At 38.9% G+C, this 22,720-nt stretch overlaps 1 protein-coding gene across 1 annotated transcript; it reads right to left on the minus strand.

The window, feature by feature from the left end:
- Positions 1–2,524: 2,524 nt before the first annotated feature.
- LOC127651520 (kelch-like protein 2) lies at positions 2,525–17,475 on the minus strand. The gene is made up of 15 exons (XM_052137395.1): positions 17,134–17,475; positions 16,714–16,839; positions 15,579–15,685; positions 15,367–15,488; positions 14,707–14,869; positions 13,236–13,345; positions 11,731–11,847; positions 11,505–11,654; positions 10,591–10,708; positions 10,055–10,252; positions 9,562–9,663; positions 7,698–7,826; positions 6,006–6,146; positions 5,751–5,894; positions 2,525–3,743 (listed from the first exon to the last, which is right to left on the minus strand). Exons 1-15 carry the CDS (start codon positions 17,148–17,150, stop codon positions 3,715–3,717), a joined length of 1,773 nt encoding a protein of 590 aa, XP_051993355.1. The 5' UTR covers positions 17,151–17,475; the 3' UTR covers positions 2,525–3,714.
- Positions 17,476–22,720: the final 5,245 nt, after the last annotated feature.

Here is a 22,720-nt window from a genome sequence, read left to right on the forward strand (position 1 = left end):
GGATGCTTTTAATGTGACAGAACTTCACATTGGACCATTGGCTGAGACAAGAGCAGAGTGACGTTTGTGGGCAGAGGCTGAGGACTGATTGGCTGAGGGAATGAACTGACGATAGTGAGACCTTGAGTTTCTGCAACAGCCAATCAGAAACGCAATTGTCTTTCATAACCTGCACGGACTGGGCTGGTTTGGACTATTCGTTACATAGATAAAATATGGCACATACAGGTCAGAGCATGTGAGCGAAGCGGAGAGGTGTGACACTCCGCCCAATAGCCCGCTCCACTCCACGCGTGTGACACTCCGCTCAATAACCCGCTCCACTCCACGCGTGTGACCCTCAAGTACCGCTCACCGGTAAAAAAAAAAAAGACGTTTGTTCGCTCAAATCACGCTCCGACATTACATTTCTTAGTAATATACTTGATTCCAAGCACATATATGGGGTAGCTATAGTGACCCAAGCAACTGCCCCTCTGGGTGAAATATAGGCCGACATTTATTAAATTATCAAATGATTTGTAATGTAGGCCTACACATCTGAAATTATGTGATTAGCTTATATAGGCTACAAAAACACAACAATACAAAATCTCACTGTTTATTTTGGACTGGTTTACAACTGTTAGGCCTATAAAATCGGGTCTACCAGACCTTCCTTTTCATTTGTAATCAGTCAAATATTTCTCTGTTAGCACATATGTCATCAACATCTTCAAATAACACCGTAATTATATATTTTTTTCAGTTCTAAATTACCTTTATTTACTTTAAACAAGTCATCAAACATGCCTCAACAAGTGATGACACAAATATGCGTTGGCACGGAAACTCGCGCTTTTCAGTTTAAACTGGACACGTGTGACACAAATGACCCAGAAAACCACAATCTTTTCAACTTTAAGTTTGTATGAGTCGTTTACAGCAATAATGAAAACATGGAGTGTTACCAGGAACAATATTGCAGGTAAAAGTGAAATTCATAATTGTTTTTCTGTTGCGTTGTCTCCACGGAATGATTATAGATTGGATACATTAATATGTTTCTGATTTAATGCTATCAGACTTTCAATCTGTAAATTAAAATGAGCAATTTATCATCTTAATTTTGTGTTCAGTTTTAAATGGTTTATTAAGTTACCCAGAAAACAGCAGTGATTGTTTTTCTCTTTTTCCGATTTGTTGCTTTATTAATATTGCCTACAATTGTATATGTATGAATATGCAATCTAAAGGACTGTGGATATTTATATAATAATTATTATATTAGTAGATACCATGTGCCCCTTTTGTTTTTCCATGATATTTTTAAAGCATTATAAAGTGAATCTGGACTTGTTTTCATGTGTTGTGCATGCACTCTTTATATGTACAACAAGGTTTAACCGTGGATTTACATTTATGCATTTGGCAGACGCTTTTATCCAAAGCGACTTACAGTGCATTTATTACAAGGACAATCCCCCAGAGCAACATGGAGTTAAGTGCCTTGCTCAAGGACAAAATGGTGGTGGCTGTGGGGATCGAACCAGCAACCTTCTGATTACCAGATATGTGCTTTAGCCCACTACCACTCTCATATATATATATATATATATATATATATATATATATATATATATATATATATATATATATCATCATTTTCACACACAGGAAGTACTATGTAGGCTGAATAACTTGCATATTTCAGTGTGCTGTACTTGAGCTGCTTGTGAACACACTCTCCCACTTACACAAAGAAAATCACTCTAACGTTAGTGTATTGACAATAAGCATGTTTATTAATAATGATAAAAAAAGTTGACACGGTTAAAAGGACACAACATTCATCTTGACTGACAATTAATAATACACTGTCATATATAATGCATATATATTTATTAAGAGGCCTGGTGACCGCAGTTAGAGATTTGAATAGATAGTTCACCCATAAATGAAAATTCTCTCCTTGCTCATCCTCATGCCATTCTAGATGCGTATGACTTTCTCTCTTCTGCTGTACACAAATGAAGATTTTTAGAAGAATATCTCAGCTCTGTAGGTCCATACAATGCAAGTGAATGGTGACCAGAACTTTAAAGCGCCAAAAAGGGCATAAATGCAGCATAAAAGTAATCCATATGAATCCAGTGGTTTAATCCATGCCCTCTGAGGAGATATGATAGGTGTGGGTGAGAATCAAATCAATATTTTAGTCCTTTTTTACTATAAATTATCCTCCTTTTCCAGTAGGTTGGCAATAAGCACACAGAATGTGAGATGCCAAAAACAAAAGAAGAAAAATGTTAATGTGAAAGTGTAGATTTTTAGACAAAAAGGACTTAAATATTGATCTGTTTCTCACTCACACCTGTCATTTAGCTTCTGAAGACATGGATTAAACATATTCATTTGTATGAATCACTTTTAAGCTGCCTTTATGAGCTTTTTGGAGCTTCAAAGTTCTGGACACTATTCACTTGCATTGTATGGACCTACAGAGCTGATATATTCTTCTAAAAATCTTCACTTGTGTTCTGCAGAAGGAAAAAAGTCACACATCTGGGATGGCACGAGGGTGAGTAAATGATGAGAGCATTTTCATTTTAGGGTGAACTGTCCCTTTAAATCCTCAACAGTAAAGGAGAAGAAAAAGAACACAAAAAAAGAGAGAAAGTAAATATTTAAGAAAGAAAGAGTACCATTATACTTTATTTCTTCAGTGTTCAATACCGCTAGTAAGAGAGCACATCACTTGGTTACTGAATACAGCAGTAGTTTAAGAATGGCACATACTCGTCAGTATTTAGAACCATGCAAAGCGGTTTAATACCCAAGCAACCAGCACCAGTCCATAGTATTGTGCATGCCGAAGCGTTCATGTTAACGGGCATTTTACATGTCAAAGATCACGTTTCTTGAACAACCGGACCACAAGAAAAAATCCAGAGTATATTAAATGAAAAAAAAAAAAAAACCAACATCAACGGACAGTTCAAACTTTAAGACTTCAAATGTAGTTTGGCAAGCAAATTGCACACTGTAAAAGTGAATTTGTCTTCAATAGACCCTTCTAAGTTTCAGTTCAAATCGCAACACAAAATTCACATCTTCGTTATCGTCCACATTCATAAAGAAGATGGTTTTAAGATGGTCTAGTGACATCATAACAAGCTTCCAAAAGGCAACAAAGTGCTGGAAAACTAGCCACATTTTCGCTCAAACTTGATCTGAATGAGCAAAAATCAAGGTTCCTTCCGATCACACGATCAAGCAGCAAAATCGCTGGGCATGCCCTCGGCTCAAACTCACGTTGCAGATGCACTGGCCAAATTTTGCACCAGTCTTTACTCGGAGGTTAACAACATTGATCCTGCTTCGTTAGTGCTCCTCAAAGTGCAATAATCTTCATCGTTGGCTACTCTCAAACAACAGGAACCGAAAGAAAAGAGAGATAAAGAGTGTGTTAGTATATATGCTAGAGACAAAAAGAGAGGTAGTGTGTGAATGCTTGTATTGACGTATCTGAATGAGTGTTAACGTGTGAGAGACGGAGGGACAGAGAGAGAGAGGCAGAGAGAAAGAGAGAGAATGAGAGCAGTATTCTCCTGGTCATGTCCATGGTGAAGCAGTTCCAGGATGAAGCCTCAGCCGTATTCAGAGCTTCAGTGCGAGCGAATCCTCCGCTGTACGTCAGCTTTAGCTCAAAGTGTTCAACAACTCCTCAGCTGCTCAGAGAGGTTTATCAATGATAGTGACACCTACATACACACACACACACACAGCGTTTGTCAGTAGTCATTCTAAACAGTTATTGCTCAAATATAATCATAATGATAATCAAAACACGAAAAACTCAGCATACAATCTTTTTATGAAAAAAAAAAAAAAGAAAGTGCAGTGACTTCTGAACACCAGGTAATATTAATACAAGTAGAACTACACAAAACAACCACCAGATGGAGCTCTGTCCCACTGCTTTCTTTTTGGCCCTGGCCTGTCCTGCTTTAAAGGGATAGTTCACCTCAAAATGAAAATTCTCTCACATTTACTCACCTTCATGCCATCCCAGACATGTATGACTTTCTCTCTTTAGCAGAACACAAATGAAGCTTGTGTAGGTCCATACAATGCAAGTCAACTTGGTCCAAAACTTGAATCTCAAAAAGCACAAAGGCAACATAAAAGTAATCCATACAACTCCAGTGTTTTAATCCATGTCTCCTGAAGAGATATGATAGGTGTGGGTGAGAAATAGATCAATATTTAAGTCCTTTTATTTTTCACTATAAATGTCCACTTTCAAACAACCCTCCCAAGCGCTTTTCTCTACAAAGAGTCCCTCTTTTGTTTTTTGCGATTCACATTTTTGCGTGCATATCGCCACCTACTGGGCAGGGAAAAAAGCACTTTAATATTGATCTGTTTCTCACCCACACCTATCATATTGCTTTTGAAGACATGGATTTAAAGGAATATTCCGGGTTCAATAAAAGGTAAGCTTAAATCGACAGCATGTTTGCATACTATTTATAACCACAAAAATGCATTTTGATTTGCCCCTCCTTTTCTTTAAAATAGGCAAAAATCAAAGTTACAGAGAGGCACTTACAATGGAAGTGAATAGGGGCCAATTTCTAAAAGTATAGCCACAAGACTTAAAATATATGTGTGTAAACATGATTTTAGTGAGATAAAATCACTTCCTAACCTTTTATGAGTAAAGTTAGTCGATTTTATAACGTTACCATGATGATGTAATGTCAATAAACCCTAAAATGACTGTAAAAATGATAATTTAACAACGTTACAGCTCAAATAATACATGAGTTTTAACTGAAGAATTACTTAAAGTGCTTTTATAACATTATAAGCATCACATTTAAACACTCAAAAACTCTGGCCCCATTTACTTCTATTGTAGGTGCCTCACTGTAACCTCTATTTTTGTTTTTTTTTAAAGGAGGGATGAGTCGAAATAATTTTCCATGGTTATCAACATCACGCCACATATTTTGTCGACTGAGCTTAACTTGTATTGAACTCTGAATATTCCTTTAACCACTTGAGTCTTACTACTTACTATGCTGCATTTATGTGCTTTTTGGAGCTTCAAAGTTTTGTTCACCATTCACTTGCATTGAATGGACCAACAGAGCTGAAATATTCTTTTAAAAATCTTCATTTGTGTTCTGCAGAAGAAAGTCATACATATCTGGGATGGCATATGAGTAAGTAAATGATGAGAGAATTGTCATTCTTGGGCAAACTATTCCTTTAATGCATACTGTGAATTATAAAACTAATAGTTCTGGTCCTGGATGCTGAATGGTCAATGCAACATTCCAGTCGAGCAAAAATAATCATTGGAATAAATTTGCTTTATACTTCTTTATAACTAGTATTTTAAATAGTACAATATGCAATACTAGTCACATTCAAACATTCGTATGCTACACTATCACATGACCTGACTATTTTGCATGTTTAATCAGTGAGTGGCATCCAGATCATATTGGACAAAAAAAATGCTGCTAATTTGCATTTGTAGTCCAAGTTTTTAGGGGGAAAAAAAATCAAGATTTGGCAGTCAAATCACAAGTCAAAAAAGAGATGTTAAAAACTGTGGTTCATATTACTTCCAGTTGTATTAATTGAAAACGTAAGGTAAAGCGCATTACATTGCCGGGTGCATTGAGAAAATGTGCATACTGGAAAAAACTAGTATGAATAGTTCTAGCAGGTCAAACATAGCCTCTTTTTCTGACCTGCATAGCTGCGTCCTGTGCTCATACAGGTGGGCAGTAGGGTCCATTTATCAGTGTTTGGGTTGTAGAACTCCACTGAAGCCAGGTTACAGGAGCCATCATCACCACCAATCACATAAAGCAGGTTATTCACAGCACACACACCTGAATAAACATACACATGTTACTGCTGGAACATTTTACAGTAGCTGGAAATTTAAATTTTTTAATAATAGCTGGTGGAAGGAAGATCTCCCGCTGCAAAGTCCAACTCACCTGCGTTCCTGCGGCACATATTCATGTCAGCCACCTGTTTCCATGTGTTAGTGGCTGGATCAAAAACTTCACAGCTCTTTCTAACCAGTGGGCCATCGTGCCCACCCACAGCATACAGCAGACCTTTTAACACACCCACACCTGTGCAACACACACACACATGTGGTTGAGACAAATACACTGTGATGTCAGATACATACATGGTAGGGATGGAAATCACAAGGAATTTAACGATTTTGGTTCCAATTGATCCTTCGCTAAGCGTTTCTGACCAATCCTATCTTAGCAACTGTTGTCATCTGCCATTTCTCTTGTTTTTCTAAAACAAAGTGGAATTTTAATCAAAAACTATTTAAAAACATTCTTGCTGGGTCACTTGTAATAGTGAAATAACCAGAGAGGATATATGCAGAGATTTTGAAATCTTTAAATAAATATTGATAAGAGCATGCTATGGAATAAACTGTGTCAGCCTTCATTCCTAAATGAACATATAACCACACCTACATTTCCTCCAAGGTAATTTAAAGTTAAAAGTGTAACATTAATTCATTTATATATTGATTCAGGTCTTGGTAAAGGTGATGGTAAATAAGGAGTTCACAGCATCAAAATGAGTGTGTTATGAGACGTTATAAGCAGTTTTCACTTACACTAACGTTATGAGGTTTGTAATCACTATCAAGTGATGCTTTTCTCATTTTATGTGACTGTGATGACCATTTGCCTCAATTTTGATTCATAGTCTCCACAGTTTTTAATCAAATTACTATTCGTTATCCATTCTGTTTATGTGAATATTTTGCCAAAAAACACGTTATTAACGGGAATACCCCATTCATTCCTATGGGGAGTTATGCAGAGCTTGTTAGAGCGAGAAACCGTAACCAAGTTGGGCGGAGCTTAGCGAAGGCCAATTCTGGTTCTGTTAAAGGTGCTGCAAGCGATTATAGTGATCTGAAGCTTTCATGTGACTGAGCCGTTGAATTAGCCACACCCTTTCATTCCAAAACCCCACCCTCTAAAATAATTTTGAGACCAAAACGGAGCAAAAGAGAAGCATTGTTTGTTCCTGTGGCTGTCAATTCAACAGAGGCACAATAGCGCCCCCACCTGACAAACATTATGAATCACAGCCTCAATGATCCACTTCAAATACAACACTATGAGAACAAGCAAAATGATTGACAGGTGAAAAGCATCACATTTTTGTTTGCTGTTTACAAAGTCTACAGCTGTCACAGAGACCTGTGAGATATCTCAGGACACTTATTTCATTAATATCTTTAAGGTAGTAGGTATGATTACATTTACTGCCCTCAGCAGCCTGCTGTCAAATAATGGGATCATTTCAGAATTCAATAGAACAGATATAACAAATAAATCTGATAACTATTTAAACAAAATTATCAAATCAAAATGTTCAACCTATTCAATCATTTATTCATTTATAATTTTATTATTATTATTTATAAAAGAATCCCTCCCTTTGCTGCTACAACAATTTCCATTTTTCTGGGAGGGTTTTCCACGAGATGTCCCCAAACTGTTGCCACAAAGTTGGAAACACATAATTCTCTAGAATGTGTATGCTGTACCATTAAGACATTTCCTTAATTAGAAGCGGGTGTTGTCCACATACTTTTGTCTATATCGTGCATGTAAAGTTGTGTGTGTGTGTGTGTGTATTACCTGCACCACTACGGCGGGTTCCCATCTCTGCTGTGTAAGACCATTCATTAGTGTTGGGGTGATAGGCCTCAACAGTACTCAAACATTGACGTGTTGCTCCATCATAACCTCCGACAGCATAAAGCAAACCTAAAAAACAAAAACAATTATTAGAAATCAGTGCGAGCGTGTGTTTAAGTGTTTCATCCTCTTCAAACTTTTTAATATTTAGGCCATTTTTAAGAGAGAAAATATTGCACATTTGAAGTCAGAAATGTACATACACCTTAGCCAAATACATTTAAACTCAGTTTTCCACAATTCCTGACATTTAATCATAGAAAACATTCCCTGTCTTAGTTCAGTTAGGTTCACTACTTTATTTTAAGAATGTGAAATGTCAGAATAATAGAAGAGAGAATTATTTATTTCAGCTTTTATTTCTTTCATCACATTCCCAGTGGATCAGACGTTCACATACACTTTGTTAGTATTTTGTAGCATTGCCAGACAGAACTGGTGTAACTGAGTCAGGTTTGTAGGCCTCCTTGCTCGCACATGCTTTTTCAGTTCTGCCCACAAATTTTCTTTCGGATTGGTCAGGGCTTTGTGATGACCACTCCAATACCTTCAGACATTTTGCCACAACGTTGGAGGTATGCTTGGGGTAATTGTCCATTTGGAAGACCCATTTGTGACGAGCTTTAACTTCTTAGTTGATGTCTTGAGATGTTGCTTCAATATATCCACATAATTTTCCTTCCTCGTGATGCCATCTATTTTGTGAAGTGCACCAGTCCCTCCTGCAGTAAAGCACCCCTACAATATGCTGCTGCCACCCACATGCTTCTGTTGGAATGGTGTTCTTTGGCTTGCAAGCCTCACCCTTTTTCCTCCAAACATAATGATGGACATTATTGCCAAACAGATCAATATTTGTTTCATCAGACCAGAGGATATTTCTCCAAAGAGTGAAATCTTTGTCTCTATGTACGCTTGTAAACTCTAGTCTGGCTATTTTATGGCAGTTTTGGAGCAGTGGCTTCTTCCTTGCTGAGCAACCTTTCAAATGATGTCGATATAAGACCCATTTTACTGTGGATATAGATACTTATCTACCTGTTTCCTCCAGCATCTTCACAAGGTTCTTTGCTGTTGTTCTGAGATTTATTTGCACTTTTCTCACCAAACTACGTTCATCTCTAGGAGACAGAATATGTCTCCTTCCTGAGCGGAATGATGGCTGCGTTGTCCAATGGTGTTTATACTCGTGTACTATTGTTTGTACAGATAAACGTGGTACCTTCAGGTGTTTGGAAACTGCTCAAGGATGAACCAGACTTGTGGTTTTTATTTCTGAGGTCTTGGCTGATTTCTTTTTATTTTCGCATGATGTCTAGTAAAGAGTCACTGAGTTTGAATGTAAGCCTTAAAGTTCATCCACAGGTACACCTTCAATTCAGTACACCTCCTATCAGAAGCTAATTGGCTAAAGGCTTGACATCATTTTCTGGAATTTTCCAAGCTGCTTAAAGGCACAGTTAACTTAGTGTGTGTAAACTTCTGACCCACTGGAATTGTGATATAGTCAATTAAAAGTGAAACAATCTGTAAATAATTGTCGGAAAGACTACTCGTGTCATGCACAAAGTAGATGTCCTAAACAACTTGCCAAAACTATAGTTTGCTAATATTCAATTTGTGGAGAGGTTAAAAAATGTGTTTTAATGACTTCAACCTAAGTGTATGTAAACTTCTGACTTCAACTGTATTATTAAATAGCAAATGCCAAACAACAGCATATTAGCCATGATAATAACAAAGACATCTTTTGGCTGTAGCTGTACATATACCAACTGAGATTGGCTGCCTGGCAGTCACTAACCTCCAACAACACCGACTCCCACACTGCTACGTCGTGTATTCATAGGATTGACATGGAACCACTCATTGGCCTTAGCGTTGTATGCTTCTACGGTAGCTAAACCTGCAAACCATCATCATCATCATCATTACAATGGTCACAGATGGTAGAAATGCATGTCCAAAACCAACCCCTACAATGAAACTGCATGTGCAGAACTCTGCAGATTTGCAACCTCACAACAGTTCTACACATCCTCCACCCCTTGGATGTTTGTTTATTAAATATTATGGCTAATTTGGGTATCATAAAGAGTTTAGTAATCTCAGCTCCATTTAACACATTTTACTATGTTAAAATTCCACAGATTTCCCCCCAATTAAGCGCAGAACATGTGAAAAAACGTCTTGTCCTGTTCATAACATGTTCATAGCATTTCTCTATGTAAAGATTAAACATAAAGAGTGCTGTGACATTTCCTCTTTGTGTTATAAGTACATTGTGCATGTGTTACCAGTGCTGCCATCGAAGCCCCCTACAGCATACAGCAGTCCATTGAGCACAGCAGCCCCTAGTGTTGATCTCCGGTCCTGCATGCTGCTGACACAGCACCACTCATCTTTAACCGGGTCGTACGCGTCCACCGTCCTCACACGCAATGAGCCGTTAAAACCCCCCACAGCATACACAACACCCGCCATGTACACAACACCTACACACACACACACACACAGAGCAAATGATACAAAGCACAAATGTTTGAAGTCATACAATCATGAAGTAAACATTTAGAAAATTAGACAAACTCAAAAGTAAATCGTAAAGCCACGGAAATGCAGATACACACACACTCGGGTCTTATAAACAGAGGTTTAATATACATACACAGTAGTCAAGCAAGTCATTTTTAACTACCACCATCAACACAGACAATTACTGGATAAGGTTTACTTATAATAATTTTACCTAAAACGATTTCTACCCGATTAAATATTTTAGACCTGAGCATAAATACAGAAATGTATTATTTAATGATATGTGTCTGCACACCTGCTCGACATCGTCTGGAGGGCAATTCTGCCACTTGGAACCATCTCTTCTCTTCTAAATCAAAGCACTCAACACTGCGGATGGCTTTAGGGGCCTGTCCTCCAACCACCACCATCACCTTTAACACACACATGTGAGAAAAGAGTCGGAATCACAATTTTAAACAGCAGGGTCACCAGTTATTCATGAATGCATCATGAGAGCATTTCAACAGACCGATTTCTTTAATAACAAACTGATTTCATAAGGAATCAAAGTTGATTTTGAACACTGATCTCCGCCAAAAGGCACAAAATATGATTTCCTTGTTGTCTAGTTGAATGGAAGTATATTAGTGACAAATGTCTTTAAAAAAGCACGCTGAATTGCAATAATCGAAAAATAAACAGCTTGCATTTTATAACTGTCAAAACAATATATAGAGTTCTTAAGACACTTTTTGTATTGTCCAATCAATGCTTGATTCACCTGCCACAATAATGCACTTTATTTCAAATGCTTCAATCTGTATTATTTTTATTATAGGCACTACATATTATATTTATAAATATTTGAATTATTAATTATTTATAAGGATTTTCTTATGCGATTAATTATTTGGCATGTAATCAATTCCATTAAAAAATTTAAATCAAATGACAGCCCTAGTTTTAATACAAAGGCAAAATGTTTGCACTTCAAAAGTGACGATAAACACAAAATAGACATGGCCTAGCAGTTGGCATACATGTTCTGACATGCTGAGCCATGGTCCTCATATGTGCGACACAAGTTTGAATCTGGTTTGTGTCTTTTTGCAGATCATGTTTCCCTCTCTCTTCTTCCAATGACTTCCTGCCCTTTCTATACTGCTTGTGTCAATTAAAATGGCAAAACAAAAATAAAAAAATGACTATTACACACTCCATGCAAACCTTTGGGTAGCTGATGGGGGTTCTCACTCTAGTGCGGTTGGTCTTCATCATGGAGCGTTGCTCGGCAGGCAGCAGGTGGTACTTCATGGCTTCTATCAGGTAGTCTTTGCAGGCGCTGCTGTTCTTCACTAGAGTTTCCTCCTCCACCCTCTACATATACATTGACTTATATTACATTTGTGATTAGAGAACAACAATGCTAAATCTCATGCATATGTACACATACCTGTACGAGGTACTCTCTGGACAGCAGAGGCAATCGAACGTGTTCCATCAGATGAGCCATGTGTTCCTGACGCACATCTTTATCATGTGTGACCCAAGCGATGACTGCCTCAAACACCTACAAACACATACATACATAGCTCCTGTTTACACTTGGTATATTAACTTCCATTTTGTGTGGCGTGATCACAAGTGGTCAGCCCTGACTCTTTACTAAGCCCTGCCATAAAAGCACTTCTGACCAATCCTGTCGCCATTATTCTGACACGCGTTTGCTATTTTCCAATAAGAACCTATGGGAGTAATGTTTGTTTGAGTAATTTTAAGCAGGTGTAAAGGGATTAAAGAAAGGCTGAGGTGAGAACCAGCTTGACAATATAAATAAAATAAAAAGACAAACACACAAATGTGTCGGACAGCTGTCCGTAAATCTCTCTCTCCCACTGCAGTTTCCAGACGGCCTTTATCCCTCTCTGAGGCTTGATTAGCCTGATTAGGGGCCAGGTGTGTAGCATCATGACCCAGCCCCGCCCTCCGCATTCCTCACTCATTCTCTCAGGCCGGGGAGCCCCCGGCATGATGTACATGTCCTCTAATATGATTGGATGAGTGGCGTTCAAAGAGTGCTGACATACAGTCCAACAGCACTGGGACATTTCATGTAACTACTCTGTTTCTCTATGTTTTTGGCTTTCCAAATAGTGGTGCGGACTTTGACGAATCGTTTATTTTGGTTTTGTTCAGTGACCATTTCTGGAGATTACATCTTTACACCAGTAGGTGGCGACAAATACGCATCTTTTATGTTACGAGTGAGTCATTGAGACACTGACTCAACTGATTTGTTAAACAACCCAGAGCAGTTCACATATGAAACAATGGAAGTGTGATTGGATCACTTGTGATGGATTACAAGGCCATACACACTCAGTCTAACCAATATTATCACAAAAATATGATATCTTTAGATGCTGGTGTTGCCATGGCAAAAAAACAGCATGGTGCCCACGCCTTGTCTCTTCCAACTCCGGTTGCCATGACAACCAACAAGCTCTCACCAGCAGCTACAGCTATTCCCATAGTGCTATAGAGCGCAACAGTGCCACTTATTCAGCCGTCTGGGTTCCGGAAGTATTTTTCCCCATTAATTTCTTCCATAGACTTCTCATAAAATCCTTCATAAAAGAGTTGTGAGCCATGAAACAAACCTGTAGTACTATCTGCCATAGTAACATAGTAACAGAGTGGTGGTGGTGTAGTGGGCTAAAGCACATAACTGTTAATCAGAAGGTTGCTGGTTTGATCCCCACAGCCACCACCATTGTGTCCTTGAGCAAGGCACTTAAATCCAGGTTGCTCCGGGGGGATTGTCCCTGTAATAATTGCACTGTAAGTCGCTTTGAATAAAAGTGTCTGCCAAATGCATAAATGTAAATGTAGTAACAGATCACTAACAGCATACCAATGGATTGTCACAAGTTTCTCAACACATGGAAACATGGTTACCTTTTCCTCTGATGGAATGGTGAGTTTGTCACTGGCTATGAGGCTGCAAACTTGCTCTATGCCCAGATTGAGGAACTCCTCACTCTGCACGACCTCAGAGAAGTGTTGCTCTGTAAGCGTCAATGAGTGGGAGAGAGAAAGAGAGAGAGAGAGAGAGTATATGAGATGGAGACTGTCAAAAGACTATCAACTATTATGCAAATAACTTTTCCTCTTTTTGTCTTTTAGAGTCAACATGAAATCAAAACTGAGACTCAACTTTTTTTACAGCACATCCCTGGTCTTGTTGTGAATGATTCATCATCAGTGCATGTTATTCCAAAGACTCATTTTCCATCAAAACCCAATTCTGACTAAATGTGTTACTGCATTTAGCCATTGCAGGGATAGAAGAGGCAAATAGCTCTTTAGTAGTTGTGTCAGTCGATTTAAAATATAGCATCTTGATTAATCGCAAGAGTTTTAGTAATACAATTTTATTTAGGAAAGAAAACACAACAATATGTAACAACGTTTTATTAACACATCCCAAACAGAGTCTTCCACAGTATAAAGACAGACATGCACTAAAATAGCACCAGTTCAAGTCACATTAATCGTTTCCCAAAGTCTAAGAGGGAGGTTGACTAACTGAGAGAACAAGTCCCCATAGGTTGCATATTCAACGCAATGGGCATTAAATATCTTTAAGGAATAGTTCACCTCAAAATCTAAATGCTCTCATCGTTTACTCACCCTCATGTCATCCCAGATGTTATAGGAGTTCCTTTATTCTCCTAAAAACAAAGATTTTAAGAAAAATAATTTTGAAGCTCCAAAAAGCACATAAAGCTTGCATAAAAGTATTCCATAAGACTCCAGTGGTTAAAATCCACATCTTCAGAAGCCATATGATAGGTTTGTGTGAGTAACAGATCAATATTTTAGTGCTTTTTTACTATTAATCTCCACTTTCACTTCTTCTTGTGGTTTTGGCCATTCGCATTCTTCATGCATATCAACACATACTGGGCAGGGAGAGAATTTATTGTAAAAAAGCAATTAAATATTGAGCTGTTTCTCACCGACACCCATCTTATCACTTCAGAAGATATGGATTAAACTACTGGAGTCGTATGGATTACTTTTATGATGCATTTAAGTGCTTTTTGGAGCGTCAACATTTTAGCACCCATTCACTTACATTGTATGGACCTACAGCACAGAGCTGAAATATTCTTCTAAAAATCATAATTTGTGTTGGGTGAACTATCCCTTTAAGAAGGAAGCGCAACACAACGTTCAGGTCTGGCTCTATTTTGGTATGTTACACCCACTTTTCACAATCCAATCAATGGCTAATGGATAAAATCAAGTCTCTCCCTACATTTTTCTCATTGAATACCCTGTGTCATTCAGAAGTATGCCACGTTATGGAAGTAATATTGGTTGTGAACTGCGATTCACCTTGACTTTAAACATGATCACACACCTGCAAAAGTATTGGCGAGATTGAGCAGCTCTGTGCAGGCGTGCAGGTCGGCAAAGGCGCGGATACCAAGGCTGTTGGTTGGGTGAAGTTGAGTTATGAGAAACTCACAGCAGGCCTTTTTGACTTCTTGCAGCTGCAGCAGACTGGCAGCGGGCAAGAGTACCTAAACAAACACAGATCTCACACACTGTCTCAAGAGAGCTTAATTTATTTACTCAAAGTTTGCCTTTAAAATACAGCCTCATTTTAACACTCTCCGTCTAGTCAACTGCACAGACACAGACACATAAAAGCTATTCACACCCACCCACACTGTACAAACACACTTCCTGGATCAAAATTTTTTTGTCCTAATCAGAGTCATAACAAGCATTACATAAAGACACCAACATAAAACATGACATTTCCATTTAATTTATGATTAATGCATAATGATTTAAATAAAACGAACTAACATAACTAGAAACATTTACATTCTACATGAGGCATAAAAAAAAACAACAACACAATTTAAAAATTCCCTGATATTTCCAGGTTTTCCACAACTTTGGAAACCCAAAAGTGGCTGTTTTTAAGGTCATATTTAAACGCCCCCTGTTGCTCCCTGTCTCCAACAAACAAACGTAGCTTGATGTCCCAGCCACACATGCACACGGATACCTGCACGTTCTCTTCCGTGACATGGATCTCAGCAGTGTATACATAGTCGATCAACATTCCCAGAGTCCAGCCGTCAATCTCTTTGATTCGAACCTTCTTCTGACGGCTTTCTGTCATCTCACCTACAAACACAAACCAAATATATCACGTGGCACTAAACACAGTACCCAGTCAGACAGAGTGTGTAAGTGTGTGTGTGTGTGTATTCTCACCTGTAAACATAGCGTGGAAGTAAGGACTCCCGGCAGCTAAGACGACTCGATGAGCAGCTATCTCCACATTCTCCGCTATGATGGTGACATCACACAACACACTCTGACTGCAGAGAGAGAAAAGACTTCAAGGGATAGTTCACCCAAAAATGAAATTTCTCTCATTGTTTACTCACCCTCATGCATCCTAGATGTGTATTGACTTTCATTCTTCTACTGAACACAAATTAAGATTTTTAAAAGAATATCTCAGCTCTTTTGGTCCTCACAATGCAAGTAAATGGTGACCATAACTCAGAAGGTCCAAAAGGCAGCATAAAAGTAATCCATAAAACCAAATCCTCATCTTCAGAATAATTTTTTTACTATAAATCTCTACTTTTGACCAGCCCTGACCAGTAGGTGGCGATATAAATGAAGAGTGCAACCAAAAAACAAAAGAAGAATAATGTTGAAGTGAATTTGAATGTGGAGATTTATAGTAAACAAGTGTGTTTCTAACACAGACCAACAATATCGCTTCAGAAGACATGGGTTGAACCACTGGAGTTTTATGGATTACTTTTATGCTGCCTTTATGTGCTGTTTGGGAATTCAAAGTCCTGGTCACCATTCACTTGCATTGTATGGACCTACAGAGCTGATATATTCTTCTAAAAATCACAATTTGTGTTCTGCAGAAGAGAGAAAGTCATACACATCTGGGATGGCATGAGGGTGAGTAAATGATGAGAGAATTTTCATATTTGGGTGAACTATCCCTTTAAGCACTTCAAGGACCTTTTGTGAATCCTGGGCATTGCATGACCTCTAAATGTCTCTCTCTCTCTCTCTCTCTCTCTCTCTCTCTCTCTCTCACACACACACACACAGTCTGTATTTTATTGACTTTCTATTGGCATATTGTTTTTTTTATACATAACCAAACACTGACAGAAACCTTTAAGCATTTTTTTTTTCATACAATTTCATAAAAAAAAGGTTTGGTACATTTTAAAGCCATTTGAATTACAGGGACAGTTGGGATGGCCTCATAATGTAGATTATGTCAGGTTTTCCTACATTGTGAGGCCATTTTCATCCCCATAATGTTGATTATACCAGCACATACACACCCACGCTCACACAGGTATACCTGCGAAGCTCGTTCATGATTCTGAAGGCTTTCCTCATGTGACGTGGATTGACATTGACTGCACTCTGTTTTTCACACACATCATCCTTCAGCTCCACAGCTTTATGATGGCAAAGCTTAGTGCATCTGAAAAACACACAAATACACTCATAAACACTCCCTGAGCATATCATTATCACCTACCACAGAGCACTTTTACAGAACTCATTATAGTGTGTTTGCATATAAGAAAAATATGTATAATACGTGTCTTATCTGTAGAGTGTGGAATTAAGGGTGTTGCTGGAGTGGTGTGAACACAGGCAGAGAATCACATGTCATGTGATCTTATGACTGCACTGATTTACTCTATATTGACATTGTCACAGTTGTGTGAACAAATGCGGGTCACACACACTCACACTCACACACTGCACTCACAGTGGATGTATCTCCATAGCGTTGGTTCGTTTCACATCAGTCGGCGTCTCTCCATCTCTGATCGGGTTCTGGCGTTTAAATCCTCGCTGGGTCCCGTCCGCCGAACCGAACCGAACCGGGCTAGACTGAGTCCCGGTGTGCGGGTCCAGCTCCGCTGATGAAGATCGGGCTCGAAAACTGTGTCAGTGTGACTGATGTGTTCAGACAGTGAGCGACAGACAGGTCCAATGTGTGGATGAACAGAGCACACATCCAGAGACTGACTCTTGTTATTTTTCTCACATACAAAAACAAGAGTGAAGGAAAGAATGACACTCTCCTTCGGCGAAACACCGCCAAGCCGAGCAGATCCACAGCGTCTCCTACTGGTGGAAGGCTTCACGACAAGCATTCGAATGAGAGACTTGAAGTAGGCCTACTGTAGATTAGAAATCATAATTTTCCAAATAAAATAAAAATGTTATTCTGGTACTACGTAAACATGGTGTTATTATTTAAAATATATACATTAATTTATATTAATATAAATTATAAAAATTTATATATTGCTTAAGTCAAACGCTAACTTATATTTTATATATTTGTATAGAACGCAACAGTGCCCCGCCCACTTATTCAACGTCTGGTTTCCGGAAGTATTTTTCCCATTAATTTCTTCCATAGACTTTTCAAAAAACCTTCCAAATACAAAATAAAATAAATAAAAAAGAAGTATTTGAAAATCCGACAAAAAGTCAAAGGAGCAAGCAGGGGCGTCATGTATTTCTCTTTAAGTCGTACATGCAAGATCGGTATACATTTTAAATAGGTGTAATGGGGTGCTTGGTTGACACTTAAAAGCACTCTAAGGTAATATTGTTCTTTTTAACATAAATCTATTACCATTATGCATCCTATTTTATACATATACAGTGCATAATCGCATTCCTGCGGGATTTAATCTCAGGGTACGCACAACAACCTGACCATGTAAGACATTTTTCCCTAGTTTCTTGAGTACATACAGTATATATCTATTGACTAAAGCATTTCTAAAAGAGGCTGCTCATACCAGAGTGATATACAGTGTATTAACCTTTCCATTAAGGAGCAATATTTTACCCCTGGTGTTGTTTTTCACTGACATTTTTTTTTTTACATTTTAAGAGGGCATTGTTGTGGCATCATCTGGCACAACAGTTCTAATTCATGTTTCACGTTTGTGGTTTTAAAGAGCAAATGTTATGGTTTTTCAAATATTACCTTTCATGTAGTGTGTTATATAGCTGTTTGTGAATGTAAAAAGTTTGCAAAGTTTCAAAAATCAAAGTTTTGAGGGATTCTGAACACCTGAAACGAGTCGTTAGTCATTCCAGACTTACTGCCTGTACTAACCTACGTAATTTGGGAACAAAAAACCCGCCTATGGTCTTCATTGGCTGCTCGCGAACAGCTATGACCCGCCCTCAAACACTACACTAAGCGGTAGACCAATCACAACAGACTGGGACATCTGACCAATCAGAGCAGAGTAGGCTGTCTGAAAGGAGGAGTTTATAATGAATGCTTTAGAACGGATCATTGAGTGAGAATGAAAAAAAGGTAAAGCTGCAATTTAAATTATAGTGTTTTTAACCTTGGATGATTTACATTTATTGTAGGCTATGAGACTTTTAAAACAAAATTAGGCTAGTTTAAAACCGTAATAGGTGCTCTTTAATAAACTATCATTTTCACATACAACATTGCATCATGAGTTATTAGGATTTATAATAAATATTTTAATTAATATAATTTCAACAACACGGTGTGGTCATCATTGTCAGAGACGCATAGATACAATAATGGAGAGAAGTGGATACAGTGACACCAGGGATGGAGAGGTGTGGCTGTGAGTGGGGTGGCCAATGGTCACGAACATGTGACTCAATTGGTCTGACAAAAAAACTAAATTTATCATTTTAATAAAGATTTCCACCACATACACATTCTAGTTTTACATGCAATAATCATTCAATTACATTTTCGAAGGTTAAAATATTTTTTTGTAAGTTCAAATAATACATTTTAATTCGTTATGGCTCAAATATCTGAGGGGCCACGTACCCCCTTACTTTGAATAAGCATGATGCCTCTGGGTACATGTCTGTGTACTTACATTTTATATTTATATTTATATTTATGCATTTGGCAGACGCTTTTATCCAAAGCGACTTACAGAGCCCTTATTACAGGGACAATCCCCCTGGAGCAACCTGGTGTTAAGTGCCTTGCTCAAGGACACAATGGTGGTGGCTGTGGGGATCGAACCAGTGTCCTTCTGAGGGCTTCAACAGAAGCATATACCAAGGGTTAATGAGTTAATGGTAGGTCTGTCTTTAAAGGTTTAAAAGTTATTGTTAAAAATATACAGTATTAGTCTATGGAAAAAAATGTATGGGAGTTTTACTTTCAGAACCTGACAGTTGCGCTGTATTGCGGCACTGTGGCTAATTGTTGGCCTTGTATTGAGAAAGTGGTTGGGGAGGATGGCGGTGTAGTGTGTCATTGACAGATAGTCAGGGCCATTAATTTTCTGGCTGCAGATGAGATGGTGGCTTGAAGAGCCTCTGGAGTGTGAGCCATCAGAGCACAGTCATCAGCATATGGAAGCTTGAGTATTTTCTCAGATCTGAGCTGATCTAGTGGTAGCCTGCAGTCTTCTGATGTTGAAGATATTGCCACCAAGATGGAAATTAATGGTGACTCCAGCATTCCTTTCAATCTCCCTACGCAGCAATGTATTCACACAGGCAAGCAAGATATTAAATAGGAGAAGGCCCAGCATACAACCCTGCCTTCCTCCAGTCTTCACACTGAAGGGCTTTTACCTCTGCCCCCCAACCACAACACAGGCCTTCATTCGAGTATGGAACTGATGGAGGAATGTGAGGAATTTGGGTGGACAACAACATTTTTGGAAGACATCCCACAGCAGTTCCCTATTTATGGTGTCAAATGCATTTGACAGGTCTACAAATGCAATTAACAAGTCTTGACGTTGTTTCTTGCATTTATCCTGAAGCTGCCTGTTTACAAAGATAATATTAGGACAGGAGTACCTCGGTCTTTACGAAATCTACACTGTGACTCCAGCATGATGCAGACTGACACTGACTGAACCAGCCTTTTGAGCAAAACCTTAGCCAAGACTTTTCTAGCAATGGACAAAAGTGCTATTGCGATGGATTTATTTCCCTTATTCTTATAAATGGTAACTATATTAGCATCCTTCCGATATTTTGGAATGCTCCAAACCTCTGTGATATGTTGGTGTAATGCTGTTCTGTCAAAGTATCCACCCTCTTTTAGGATCTCTAGGATGCTGGAATGTTGTCAGTACCAGGTTATTTATTGTTATTAAGGGTTTGAATAGCAACTCTGATTTCAGTTGGTTGTTCATTAAGCTGATGGATAGTGGTTCTTCCCAGATGTCTCCCAATGATTGATTTAGCACATGCTTGAAGTGTTCCCTTCTATGCTTCACTACTGAAAACGTGCAATCTGCTGACTAGACAGGTGCTACTGAAAAAACTCTAGGGCCATAAAGGGTTTTTATTGCATCATAGAAATGATGCAAATCATGCTTGTCTGCAAACGTCTGGATGTCATGCGCTTTTGCATTCCACCATTAATTTTACTGCGTTTGGAGAGTAGTTTGGACTTCCTTGATGTCTGCCTGCCTAAATATCATATAATAAATTAGATCCCAATGATTGGACCTAGGGTGCATCCAAGATGTCTTGTAATTTATACTTTTTTGTTGAAAGATGGAATTAGTAAATATTAGGCCATGATCTGCACAAAGGGTAAGGGAGTCTGATGCCATTGCTGTTGGCTTGTCCAATAAGACAAAGTTCTATCACTCCATTCCAAGTTAGCTTGTTCTTCCCCACTCTTGCGTTAAAGTCAGCTAACAAGATGATTTTGTTCTGGTTTGATATTTGGCTTAGTACTTGGTCCAGCGACTTGTACAAATGGTCCTTGTCCTTACAGTCAGATGGCAATGTTGGTGCGTAGGCACTTATCAGGGTGACATAATGGGATTTAGCAAGGGGGATGCAGAGTTTCATTAGATGTTCATTAATGCCAACTGGTGATTCTGTAAGCAGAGGCATGAAGCTATTTCTCACTGCGAAGCCAACGCCATACTGATGTTTTCTAATCTCAGAATATCCTCTCCAAAAAAGATGTATCCTCATTGATTGAGCCTTCTACAAACAGTATCCATTTTGTCATGCTTTAGCTCACTGGCTATAGGTGCTGTCCTGCATTTTGCCTTATCTGATCCATGATTAACATCAAGGAGTGTCCAGATGCTCCGTTGCTGTTGAATATCTGGTTTAAATGAAAACACCTCAAAGCTTGCCTCACTGGCCTCCAGTTGTCTTACCAGAGTTATCCACATGCAGGGCCGCCGATAAGGGGGGACAACTTGACCTTTTGTCCCAGGCCCAGGCTTGAGGGGAGGCCTGGCCGACTGGAGGGGGATGCATACGTCCATCTAAGAAAGGCTTTTCCATACTGTATAGACAACTAACTGGAGGGGGGCCCTCTGAATTCATTTTGTACCGGGCCCAAGAATTTCTAACTGCAGCCCTGTCCACAAGGCAGTTGTGTGTTGGTTGGTGGACAGCGGGAGTTTGCCTGCACATCCCACCTCTGTGGACCACCACGAGCTCTGAAATCCCCTGATTTGCTTGGGGGCACAAGCCACCCAGTTACCATGTGTGGCCACGAGAAGGCTCGGTAGGAGTCTTGGTGGTGGAGAGGCTGTGTACTGGCAAGGAAAGACTTATACACATGCACAGCTTCCCTTTTCACCACAATGGCTAACCAGCGGCAGAGCGCTGTAGGCAAGAGAGCTGCAGCAGGTGTGAAATGAGCATGCAATTTACCACTTGCCGCTGCACTACTGCACTAGATTCATCACAACACCCTGTGAGTAACCTCATACACATAAAGAGTGGATGGTGTGTGACAAGACAAGGGAAAAAGTCAATATGATATGCTGCCAGAGACCCACTGCAATCTATAGGTGGGGAAAATGTAATGATTGTGATGGTACAACAGTCTAAAGCATTTTAAATAAAAAAAGTTACAAATTTAGGATTGATAATGAGGGTGCAGAAATTCCTATATAGTTCATAGGGGAATAGAACTGTAGGAGAAATCATCTTTAAACCCAAGCTGACTCAGTCTATTAGATATATCACCTGATTAATGTTTTTGGGTGGTGGAGATGGCGGTCGAACTGACTGTGGAGCTGCTATGGGTTGGAAGACCAGCTAAAGCGCCACAGGCAGAGCCGGTTCAGCTGTTTGGGATTTTCCTTTAGCTCACTCTTTGTTTTGGATTTTTTCAGGTTCTGATGTGGCAGTGGGTTACAAAAAGAGCCATGGTTAAGACAGCAGCCTGGGTTTTACCTAAGGACTAGATTCTATAAATAAAAAGCTCTCAGAGCTGAATATCCATCATGCAAAGTAGTACTTTGCTTATATGAAAACACATGCAAAGAGTTTGATATAACCCGTTCAAAGCTGGTAACACTTTGCCTACCATTACATTG

This window comes from Xyrauchen texanus, chromosome 11, assembly GCF_025860055.1.
Source record: "Xyrauchen texanus isolate HMW12.3.18 chromosome 11, RBS_HiC_50CHRs, whole genome shotgun sequence".
NCBI lineage: Eukaryota > Metazoa > Chordata > Actinopteri > Cypriniformes > Catostomidae > Xyrauchen > Xyrauchen texanus.